General features: G+C 46.0%; 2 protein-coding genes across 2 annotated transcripts; one reads left to right on the top strand and one right to left on the bottom strand.

The window, feature by feature from the left end:
- Positions 1–159: 159 nt before the first annotated feature.
- Positions 160–9157, top strand: LOC109486392 (espin-like). The gene is made up of 4 exons (XM_019790219.1): positions 160–306; positions 617–806; positions 1350–1502; positions 8223–9157. The coding sequence occupies exons 1-4, from the start codon at positions 160–162 to the stop codon at positions 9059–9061; spliced, it is 1329 nt and encodes a 442-aa protein (XP_019645778.1). The 3' UTR covers positions 9062–9157.
- LOC109486390 (tripartite motif-containing protein 2-like) lies at positions 2043–4453 on the bottom strand. The gene has a single exon (XM_019790217.1). The coding sequence runs from the start codon at positions 4347–4349 to the stop codon at positions 2169–2171; it is 2181 nt and encodes a 726-aa protein (XP_019645776.1). The 5' UTR covers positions 4350–4453; the 3' UTR covers positions 2043–2168.
- Positions 9158–12711: the final 3554 nt, after the last annotated feature.

The following is a 12711-nucleotide window of genomic DNA, read 5'->3' on the forward strand; positions in this document are numbered from 1 at the left end:
TATATACCGCCCTCCCCGACATACTGGCCTCCCCCACGTACGGGCTCGACTCCCCCGCAGCGGTAGATAGGCGGGCGAAGGGCTCTTGGCAGCCGAAGGGAAACTGCTCACGGCCCGATACTAGTCTGGCAGCCAGGGTAAGTCTCGGTGTACGGTGAAATGTCTGTAGCGGCGGCTCTAGAGAAGGGGAACTACCGGCACCTGGACCTGTTGGTGCGGGCGGGGCTGAACGTGGACACCGCCACCGAGCGCGGGCAGACCCCACTCATTCTCTGCTGCTACATCGAGGACGAGTCCAGAGGACAGGTGAGGTGTCATACTCATCGGAAATTCAAACTCTACTGGATAAATTTCGGAAAATAATTTCAGGACAAACACCACTCGTCTTCAAAATTGCAACATGATGTACACCATTTACCATGGTGAGAGACGTCTTGTCCCGGTCATTGACCTTATTGGTTTGGAGAATTTAGAAAGAGGAAACCGAGGAAAAACGATATGTTTTCCTTTGGTTAACATAATCAAAGTTCATCTAGTCGGTAAATTACTTAATGACTGCGGTTGAAAATAAGTGTTGATATCCAATAATGATGTAACCCGTTTCTATGACACACAGCACTGTGCCCACCTGCTGCTGAGCCGTGGAGCTGACGTGGGACTGGCGGACCCGTCCAGACGGAACGCCCTCATGCACGCCTGTCTTACCGGCAGGCGCCGCCTGGTGGAGCTGTACCTACAGCCCGAGTGCGTCGACTTCGACTTGGTCGCGAAGGACAAGGACGGCAACACTGCCCTACATCATGCAGGTATAGGCGGGGACCTTTTCTTGCCATGCATGGCAATTTCCTTGATAGCATAGTTTACCGTGTATGTTTCAATGTAATACTTCTGGCATTAGTACATGTGTTGTACATGTATGGATTTGGAACTGGTTCAAATTTTGCTTCGTTACGAAGAAAAAAGACATACCAATATATGCTAGTCCTCTGTTTTATATGTATTTTCTGACATATAAAGTTCAATTTGTCTCCTGCCCCTTTTAAATTAACAAATTATCCAAGTAATCTATTTGTATCGTCAGTGATATCCAGGTAATAAGATACGCCCAAAAAACAACAGTTACTCATGACAAGCAACTGGATATCATATTCATAAATTCCAAAATCATATCCAGTTGCTTGAGTAACTGTTTTTGGCGTATCTATTTGTATCCTAATCTATTTCTAAGCAATAAGTTGAGAACCAAAACAAGTACAATGTATCATGATAATTCATAACTGGTAGTTTTTATGAATTCTGTGTACATATAATCATCAGATATTTAAACATCAAAGTTTGTACATGTACAGTATTGTCAGGTAATCCCGACATTGTGCGGTCAATGACCCGTGCCCTCGGCAAGTTTCACCTGGGAACGAGTGAGCCCAACAACCTGGGACTGACACCCTACGGGCTGGGCCGTAAACTGGGATTCCAGGAATGCTGTCACGTGCTTTCAGAAGGTGAGAGTCACTCCATTATCATACGTTAGGACACACATAATGTACCCAATAAGTTAAGTAATCTCCAAGCAGATCTTTTGGTAGGGGTAATTAAGACAGTATCAAATTGGCCAGTTTGCAACCATTTCCCCACCCAAGATCTGCTTGGAGATTACCCAATAAGGTCATAGACAGTGCTTGCATCGTCCTTTTTTGTTTGTTGATACAAGTCAAAAAATATTATTGGTAATTATAAGCTATATTTGTATAGGCGTTTGACAGAGAGAAGTTCAAATTGTATACATTTGCATAAAAAAAACCAATCTCATTTGACCTATTTTAAGAATTTTAAACACAAAACTCTGCATGCTATACACCAGGCTCTCAAAGAGATGTTCAAATGTCGTATCTTTTTTTATATATATATTTCACAAGATGTGGTGACGGCACACTCAAGATTTTCAACTTATATTAATGCCGCCACCAACACAGGGGACAGTACAATACTCATTTTCACCTGAGCAAAGTGAGGAAAGTCGTGTAAACTGCCTTTCCCGAGGGCACAAGATCGATGGCATGTTAGGACTCGAACCCGGGACCTCTTAGTTCCGAGTCGAGCACTCTGTCGCTACGCCACACGACCCCACTTGTCGTATCTTGTAAACATCATGGACGTACGTGTACTTATCAGTTGTACCTGTACATCTCTATACACTGTCCCTTGGAACAAGCTACTGCTATGTAGCCGTCAGGTGTGAGTGTTATTCCGTGAGGACATTTACCTTTAACTGTCATCACAGTCCGTATGAACGTCCCGTCAGGCCTGAACACCTGTACACGGCCACTTTCATAGTTCACTACAATGATGTTACCTGCCCGGTCTAGCGTTATACCCATTGGACTTCGGAACTGTCCCTCGCCCTCACCCTTCTCACCGAAACTGAACTTGAATTCCCCCTCAAGGTCAAACACAAACACTTTGTTAAAAGTGTAGTCGGTGACAAAAATCATGCCACGTGACTCATCCACTGCTGTGAACCGTGGTTTCTGCAGCTTCCCCTTGCCGATCTCTCGGATGAGACTCCCATCATACTGCAGGAGGAAGCAGGATTGTTCAGAGATATCTGCCACCACCATTCGACCGTCCTTCAGTACTGTTATCCCAAGTGGCTGTTTCATGCAGCCAGGACTGAATGTGTTCAGAAGTTTGCCTTCCTTTGAGTAACATCTTACTCTGTAATTGTTGCCGAACGACGTCACTAGAAACCTTCCATAAGAGTCCACATCAATATCGTATGGCAACTTGCCTTCAACTGGGAATGTGCGCAAAGAGTGTCCCGTATTTAAATCGAATATCTGAACCCGCTTGTTCCGCTGTTCCACCACAGCGATGTTGCCGTCTTGATCAACCACGACCCCTGCCGGCATGTCCAGCTCCCCCACCCCACTACCCTGCTGTCCCATAGTTAACACAGGTGTGTGCCTACTCTGCACTTCAATGTCAAACGGACTTCCTGCCACCTCTTTCGAGTTAACCTTGACCTCTAACCTGTGGTTGCCCGTGACCTTGGGTACGTACGAGATTTCCCACACGGCCCCGCTCGTCATTTGTAGTTGCGTCTGTAGGCTTGCTCCAGACGGGTCCTTCATGTTGGCTTTGGCAGCAATACTTTCTGTGACAGACGGACGTCCAATTTGGTTCAATGTCGTCAGTACAGCGATACACTGAAACCCCTCGACTGCTGGCTTTACAACAACTTGGCACTTCGTAACGTCGATGACTGAACCTAAATCACCAAGGTTTTTAACCTTTTCCGCAAAGTCTGCGACGGACGTGCTCTCTATGAACTGAAACTCGTTCCAGTTGGACTCCAAGTCCAGTTCTTTTGCCAGCAGACTTTCTACCCTTGTTTGGACCTGGTTTCCCACTTCCAAAACGTGCACGTCACTTCCGTGTTCCACAGCTTGTTGACAGAACGTTTGTGCGCTCGTCAGTCCGGCCAACTCAAATTCTATCGCTTCCTTCTTTGCCTGTAGAGCCTTGCCGTCGGCTCGGCACTGTTCGTCAATCTGCCTCAAAATCTCCTCTTCACGTTTTTCCAGAAGGTCAGCAAGTTGGCGGAAATATGCTTTAGCTTGAGTTGTGGCTTCCTCTTTTGAAGGGATTAACTTTGACATGTTCTTGTCAACTTCGTCGATAGACGCTTGTACTTCCTTCAGACGTGGGTCCATGTCTTGTAGCAGCTCTTGTAGCTTTTCTTTCTTCTTCTGAGCGATGGTGGTGATTTCTACCGGATTGTGATCTTTGCCCGGTCGGTGGTCGATTACGGTACACGCTGTACAAACCAAAGCATTACAGCTCTCACAGTAGAACACAAGTTCTTGGTTCTTGTGCTTGTCGCAGTGCCGTTTGCGCTGAAATCTATCCGCTCCATCTTTTGCCGTCATGACGTCTTGTGGAACCAGTTCATGGTCTCTTGTACCAGGAATCTTGCGGTGCATGGCAGTACAAGACTCGCACAGTAACACGCCACAATCTGCACACCACGACTTCGACCCCTCCACGTTTCCCTCGCACACCTGGCACGGCACACCTGGCTCCGCCCCTTTCTTCGCCGCCACGAAATCCAACAGGTTGTTGACGTAGAAGTTGGTCTTGAGTCCGTCCACACCCTGTTCTAGTAGACTGACCGGTATGCGGCAGATTGAACACTCCAGCGGCTGTTGTTTTGTCGCCCATTCTTCGAGACATACCTTACAAAATGTGTGCAGACATGGCAGGATTTTAGGGTCCCGGAAGTGCAGCATACAGACTTGACACGTCAGAAATTCTTCGTCTAACTCGTCACTTGCCATCTTACTTGCCATCTTGATCTTAGACGATAGTTATAGTAACCAAGTAAGCCTTCTTCAATATACACTACTTCACGATTTTACGTCAGACTGTACGGTTCTGTCGCACTGGAGTCTGCCTGGTTCTCGGAAGGTAGTTTCGGTGACTTGACTGATGTCACATGACTCACACAAAGACTACCATTGGTCGATGGTGACCGCATTCTATTTTTGTACGACGCAGTTTGTATACTAAATACAATTAGGTGGGGTACAACGGCCGTGACCACATTTCATTTTCGTACGACGTTTGTGTACTTGGTAGGGTATAACGTTATTAAGAGTGGGAAAGAAAAACTATCCGTGATAAGCATGGCCTTTGGACCCCACCCAAAACCTGACTGAACACGGGGACTTTGTAGGAAAGTACCTCGTTGAGCAATTTCAACTTGTTATGACACTTGCAAAAAGTTCTGTTACATTATTGCTTTTAAGACAGCCCTTTGCTAACGAAAGTGAACTTTTATAGGTACCAGAAGAGTAGCATGCTGACAAAATAAATAGGAAACTGGTCGCCAATGTTGACACCTTCTTTAATATGATTCTTAATGTTACACATCATAGAAAATAATATGGAGACACATGGTAGAGGTCACAGACATTGCCCCCTGAATACGTTATGCCTTTTACTGGCTGTATACATGTATCGCTTTCTCACTTTTCGTATAATTAGAAGTAGTAGCATACTAAATCTATTCCTTGTTACCAAACACTAAATGTGCTACGAATTAACAAGTGAAAAAGCACGAAATGAAAATTGTTCACACAATAGCTAGTGTTTTTAAACATCTTCATGTCCATGAAGCTGATTATAATACATTACCAGTATCTGTACATTTTTATAAAACAGTGAAATACCCTGTACAACAACGCTAATCTAAAGAAGTTCCAATTTAAACATGTATTATGAATTAACAAGTGGAACAGCATTAAATGAAAACGTGCACAATCAACATTTCAAACATATTCATGTCCATTAAGCTGACCAAGCTATATCAGCAGTACCTGTACATCTCTATACAATTCCCATTGAAACAAGCTACAGCCATGTAGCCGTCAGGAGTCAACGCTATTCCGAAGGGATGTTTTCCCCGAACTGTCGCTACAGTCCGTCTGAAGGTCCCGTCAGGCCTGAACACCTGTACACGGCCGTCATCAAGATTCACTACAATGATGTTACCTGTCTGGTCTAATGCTATACCTGTCGGACTTGAGAGCTGTCTCTCGCTTTGACCTTTCTCGCCGAAACTGAACTTGAAATTCCCCTTAAGATCAAACTCCAACACTTTATGAGCATTTAAGTCGGTGATAAACATTTTGTCACGTGACTCATCAACAGCTATGAAGTATGGTTTCTGCAGCTTCCCCTTGCCGATCTCCCGGATGAGACTCCCGTCATGCCGCAGGAGGAGACAGGACTTCTGAATGTTGTCTAACACCGCCATGCGGCCGTCTTTCAGTACTGTTATCCCAAGTGGATGTTTCATGCAGCCAGGACTGAATGTGTTCAGAAGTTCGCCTTCCTTTGAATAAAATCTAACTCCGTAATTGTTGCCCCACGACGTCACTGGAAACCTTCCACTCGAGTCCACATCAATACCGAATGGCCTCTCGCCTTCAACTGGGAATGTGCACAAATACTGTCCTGTGTTTACATCAAATATCTGAACCCGCTTGTTCCCCTGTTCCACCACAGCGATGTTACCGTCCCGATCAACCGCGACCCCTATCGGCCTGTCCAGTTCCCCCACCCCACTACCCTGCCGTCCGATAGTTAACACAGGTGTGTCCCTACTCTGCACTTTAACATCAAACGGACTTCCTGCCACCTGTTGGGAGTTAACTTTGACCTCTAACCTGTGGTTACCAATGACCTTGGGTACGTACGAGATTTCCCATGTGCCCCCGCTCTTCTTCTGTAGTCTTGTCGGTAGGCTTGTTCCAGACGGATCCTTCATGTTGACTGTGACAGCGTTACTGTTTACGACAGACGGGCGTCCCTTTTTGTTCATTGTCGTCAATACAGCGACACACTGAAACCCCTCGACTGCCGGCCTAACAACAACGTGAGACTTCGAAACGTCGGTGTCTGAACTTAAACCACCAAGGTTTTCAACTTCTTTTGCAAAGTCAGCGACAGCCGTGTTCTCTACGAACTGAAACTCGCTATAGTTGGACTCCAGGTCCAGTTCTTTTGCCAGAAGAGTTTCCACCCTTGTTTGGACTTGGTTCCCCACCTCCAAAACGTGCACGTCACTTCCGTGTTCCACAGCTTGTTGACAGAACGTCTGTGCGCTCGTCAGTCCGGCCAACTCAAATTCTATCGCTTCCTTCTTTGTTTGTAGAGCCTTGCCGTCGGCTCGGCATTGTTCGTCAATCTGGCTCAAAATTTCCTGTTTCCGTTTTTCTACAAGGTCAGCAAGTTGGCGAAAATATTCTTCAGCTTGGGTTGTGGCTGCCTCTTTTGAGGGTATAAGCTTCGACATGTTCTTGTCAACTTCCTCGATAGAGGCCTGTATTTCTTTCTGGCGTGGATTGATCTCTTGCAGAAGTTCTTGTAGCTTTTCTCTCTTCTTCTGAGCGATGGTGGTGATTTCTACCGGATTGTGATCTTTGCCCGGTCGGTGGTCGATTACGGTACACGCTGTGCAAACCAAAGCCTGGCAGCTCTCGCAGTAAAACACAAGTTCCTGATTCTTGTGCTTGTCACAGTGTCGTTTGCGCTGAAATTTATCCGTTCCATCTTTTGCCGCCATAACGTCTTGTGTAACAAGTTCATGGTCTCTCGCAGCAGGAATCTTGCGATGCATTTTTGCACAGGACTCACACAGTAACACAGCACAATCTGCACACCACGACTTTGACCCCTCCACATTCCCCTCGCACACCTGGCACGGCACACCTGGCTCCGCCCCTTTCTTCGCCGCCACGAAATCCAACAGGTTGTTGACGTAGAAGTTGGTCTTGAGCCCGTCCACACCTTGGTCTGGTAGACTGACCGGTATGCGGCAGATTGGACACTCCAGCGGCGGTTGTTTTGTCGCCCATTCTTCGAGACATACCTTACAAAATGTGTGCAGACATGGCAGGATTTTGGGGTCCCGGAAGTGCAGCATACAGACTTGACACGTCAAGAATTCTTCGTCAAACTCGTCACTTGCCATCTTACTTGCCATCTTGATCTTCGACGATAGTTATAGTAAACAAGTAAGTCTTCTTTGATAGACGCTACGTACGACTTTACGGTAGACTGGTCGGTTCTATCGCACTCGCTATTCTGCCTGGTTCTCGGAAGGTAGTTTCGGTGACATGACTGATGTCACATGATTCACTCAAAGACTGCCATTGGTCGGTGGTGACCGCATTCTACTTACGTACGACATTTGTGTACTTTGGGTGGGGTACAACGCAGGTACATGTACTTATTAACTATCAGTGATAAGCATGGCCTTTGAACTTCACTCTACAATGGCTAAACCTTAAATTGAACACAAGTAGAATTCGAATAACGACCTTTTTGGCAATAACTCCTTGAAATACCGATGTCAACCATATCCCTTGATAAAAATCAACCAGACGAATCCTGTAACTTTGTAGTAAGGGTTAAGATTTGGGTAGGTGTACTTACTTTGGTACAAAGAAGTGTATATTGTAAGTAAAGTACATTGTACTAAAAGATAACTTTGTATAGTACATTTTATATACATGTGTGTTTGTAATTGGGTTAATTGATTTTTCCTTGAATAATCTGGCCCAGGTATAAGCCATTGGAGGAGCCAGGGAAAACCTACCAGGATAGTACAGATGAATTTCGATTCATGCTAACAGTATCGCATTGCTGTTTTTCAGGCCGGCAGACCCAGCCTCCAACCCACCTGAACATGCACTTGTACAGCACTCACCATCAAACCCAAGAACTCGTCACCCGAGATCGCCGCGTGCCCACGGAAATGTCCGAACGATCACTTCATCCGGTATCGGCAATGTCCGTCGCCACTCGTGTGCATCTCTCAACTCCGGGTGAGCCTGCTAGCAGCGCCGCCTTGCAGGTAGACGGAGAACGCAGGAAACATCGCGGGCGGCTGACGTCGTGGAGGATGCTGGAGCAGCTCAGCCCCATCAGGTCCGTCGTTCTGTCGAAGTCCTACCGGAAGCCAGCCGTACCGCCACCGCCTCCAAGCCCGACGTCGGAGCGGAGCACGGTGAAGCGCAAGCCTTCCCGAAGAAGCACGACCTCCTCCCAATCCTCTCGCAAGTCGGGCTCGGGGTCGCCCTTCTGGAGGACGGCACGCGAATCCCCACGCGGCGCCAAGAAAGGAACGCGGTCGCCCTCAAGAACCGCTGCCATGGCGTCGCCTCTGCTGTCGCCCAAAAATTCTTTCGGCAACTCCGGGTCGCAGTCACCCACCCGCGGGAGTTCTTCGGCCAAGGCCGGGGCCAGCAGAGCGCCGCTTCGGACGGAAGAACCCGGGAAGGTGAACCGGCCTAAGCTGCCCAGCCCGCGGCAGTCTCTGCTCGCAAAAGCTGAAGTTCCATCCGAGACGGGCTCGACGAAAACTCCCGCCGGAGACAAACCTGTCGTCACCCGCAGTGGAGCCTTCGAGCTCATCCGCACGTCCTCGGTCTCTAAGGGGGACAAAGTGGCCACAGTCTTCGACACAAAGACAGAACATACTCCGGCTCACTGAGTACGGTTACTACGTTCAATCTTCGCCATTTTCATTTGTAACCGCATTTCAAATAGTACTGGTAACCACATTTGTTTCCAAGCAACGTCGTCTCTTCCTAACGAAGACGGCGTACTTAAGGGCGCACGCCGTCTCTTCCTAACGAAGACGGCGTACTTAAGGGCGCACGCCGTCTCTTCCTAACGAAGACGGCGTACTTAAGGACAACATAAGTTATTTCATACCTCATGATAAAGATCACATTTTGTCTCAATGAAACGGAGATCGAGTGTAGTTGCACCTAATTAGAAATAACATAAAGGCACATACAAAGTATTCCCTGTCTCCTATGAATTATTATGACTGAGTGACACTTTCGCGCGAATTCCAAAGTTTGGTCCCGCGTGTTTTAATCTGACGTCATGATTCTGTTCGCCTGAGTCAAAGTGCCCGGATGAGGACCAAACATGGCGGCGCCAGACAGAGCTACAGAACGATATGTACAGCGCGAATTTCAAACCTTCACAAGCGTAGATCTCCCGTCGGATTTATGGAAACAAGGTGAGCAATCCATTTGGGGGAAACATTCGGCAAGGGACAATAGTGAATTTAAATCTTTCCGACGGTTTCCATGAAGTGTTGGGAATAGAAACCGAAGCGATGAGATCTGTACCTCATCTGGTCTTGATTAAGGTCAAAAAGAGTCAGTCTGGAGTGTACATCCGCTGTGTGAAGACTTCTATATCTCGCCCCCCCTACACATGGTGTCAGCGGTGGGATATTGAGCGTGTAATTACGAGCGATCGCCAGACGTCACGGGGGGCAAAAAGCGTGTGACGGTGGGTTGATTCGCCTATCAATAATTTGCATATGTCTTCAAATAATTTGCATGTGCATCATGTAAACAAAATCAGCAATTGTCAGAGGTAACGAGTTGATTAGTGAATGAGACATTTATATATGATAATGTGGTCTCTTCACTCACTATGTACTAGCGTCCTCTGGCGGCCCTGTTTATCACGACACGTACATCTTACGTGACGAATGACCTACTACAGTAATTGGTGCCGATTTTATCTATCTTATCTTTCAAATTCAAATGGTCATTTTGCATAATACCTTACTCATTTGTCACTACTGTTCTGTTCTACAATGGAACAAACCCTTTCATATAAAACACATAGGCGCGTACACACAAACACTGTAAAAGCACGCATCTGTTTGAAGACACGTGCACTATGATATATGCATCTATACACATGAAAGAGTGTATTATATTAGTCAATGACAACTCTATAAGCCCACTTGAACGTGAGCTTGTGTGAGACAAGTTGTACTTCCGCCTCCTCAAGTATTACCCTTAAGTTTCCAACACTATACCCAGCTGTATGTTGCCTACTTGAAGTGCCACGTACAGACACTTCAGACGCACGTTAAGACATGTAAGAGTAGGTTTGATCTGAAACACTTCTTAGTTGAGACGTAATCACGTACTGTAAGGTGTTCTCCCCTTCCGTACTTGTAGAACAGAAATTGACTCAACAATCGCTGCCCCTCCCACTAAGGCCACATGAGCTGGCTTGTATGGATAACATCCTCGCGTGCATAGAAGTTGAAGAAGTTTTCAAAATATCTCTTCTTTCTTTAGGCAGATGCCCCCAAAGTCGATAATATCAAAACCATATTGTAATATGTTGGTTTAAATCTAGAAGTTTAAAAAATAGCTTACGTAAAACAACATCAGAAGAGGAAGATTTATATCGTAGCTGTCAAGAAAGTAGCGATGAAAAATAACGACATACGACCAAAAATAAGAAGATGACTAAGTCTCGAGAAGCAGCGAGTTGTGAGGAAGTCCTTCTGGCACCGCTCATCTTAATAGTACCTGTAGCTGGCTCTGTTCTTCTTTGCTCTCTCTCCTTTCCTCAATTTTATTTCCACTGGGACGTGCTTCTCTACCCGAGTGTGTTGAAAGAAAAAAATCCACTCCAACACGTCTGTAAACACAGTACTCCACACAGAGTCGTCCTGGGGACAGGCGTACGTGATTACTCTAACTGTTGGAGAATGGTCTCCTTCTTTGTTCGTCTTAGATTCTCCACGCACCAATTGCTCCTGTCTTATTAGGCGTCTTTTCGAAGAGAGAGGTTGTCAACCGTCTTATGAAGAAAACCCCAAGTGTGTACTCTAGCCTACCATGTGTCACAAGTCCACAGAACAGTCTTTCACTCCTTCATTTCTTTGTAGCATATATTCTTTGTATTACACGTTCATCTCGTTGATCATAGACATTTTCTTTGTCGATGAATGTTAAGTATCTGACACCCAGCCGAGGTCCATAGTTTATTAGGAGTCAATATCCCATCCACCCGTGCGTGCCCTCCCTTAGCGTCCATGGTCGTCATGACGACGGCGTGGTCCCAAGCTTTGTTGCCATGCCGCTGGAGACCGCCATCTTTATTCGCTAATTAGTCGACTCGGCCGGAATCGCGCGAATGAAAGCTGTCCAAATATTGACCCAGGGTCAGTAGTGCCCTGCCGAGTTGACACAGTCCGATATGGCATCTCAAGGGGCGGTTAGCTGCGAGCTCTTGTAGGGGGAAAGGAGAGACATATTGCATAATACCAGGTTTCACATAACCATGCAACAGTAGAAACTATACACTCTTGCTCACGTACACGGCTATGTTGGAAAATCATTGTATATGTTCTGTTTATGATTCAAAACAACGGAAAAAGAAATTATAACGCTTCCTTATTGCTGTTTACTGACAATTGAAGCTGATACGATAACAGTTCCAGATAACCCTTATAAACGTAACAACCGAGATAACATTTATCGTACTGTTAGAACAGACTTAGCGTTCTTTTCTCGGTAACGAATCCACGGTAAACAGCCCAACAAGTGTATCACAGGCAGCGGTTTGAAGTTAACGGTATTTGGTGGTGATTAATGATTGGTTAGCGCCTGTACAAGTTTGTTTTGGAGTCAATTTGGCCGTGTCCTGGGTGTTATCGTGGCTTGACGAGTCGGCAGGGGTAGGTAAATATACCGATAACATATTCTCTTCACCCCCTGGTTATCCATTATAGCGGGCACAAATACAAACTCAACTAATTGGTACGGCGATACGGGCAGATTTAGGCCCATTCGCTGTTTCACGACACAACCCAGAAATGTCATTCTGTGAAAAAGATACGTTTTTAACCCAAACACTCGCTTGCAACTGTGGATATGGAAAATTTTGGATGCAAAATGTGCATCTTTTTTTACAAAACAAAATCAGGTCCGTTACGTATGGCTGTAAAATATGTTGTATAACTTGATTTCAGTCCCACTTCGTCTTTGTATTTGTATTGCTTTATTCAATAAAAAAAATGCAGTGTTTCTGAAACGTGAAACTAGGCGTCGCCTTCGGTCGTTTTCCCTTTATAGCTGTCTACAGCAGAGAACAAGAGAAAGAATGACAACCTGTCATGGACTAAAACAACAAAACGGATGTAAGACGGAACACGTCTTACTTTCTGGGGTTACTTAAGAGGGCAAGAAATCACTTAAGCCTTAAAGCAAACGTTGAAAGGACCACCAGACAATGGATTTGACCCCCGGTGACGGCACTGCTCCGTGTGACGTCATGAGGTAACCTCACGGACGACTTATGACGATGAAT

This window comes from Branchiostoma belcheri, unplaced genomic scaffold (assembly GCF_001625305.1).
Source record: "Branchiostoma belcheri isolate BF01 breed outbred unplaced genomic scaffold, Haploidv18h27 scaffold8, whole genome shotgun sequence".
In the NCBI taxonomy this organism is placed as follows: domain Eukaryota; kingdom Metazoa; phylum Chordata; class Leptocardii; order Amphioxiformes; family Branchiostomatidae; genus Branchiostoma; species Branchiostoma belcheri.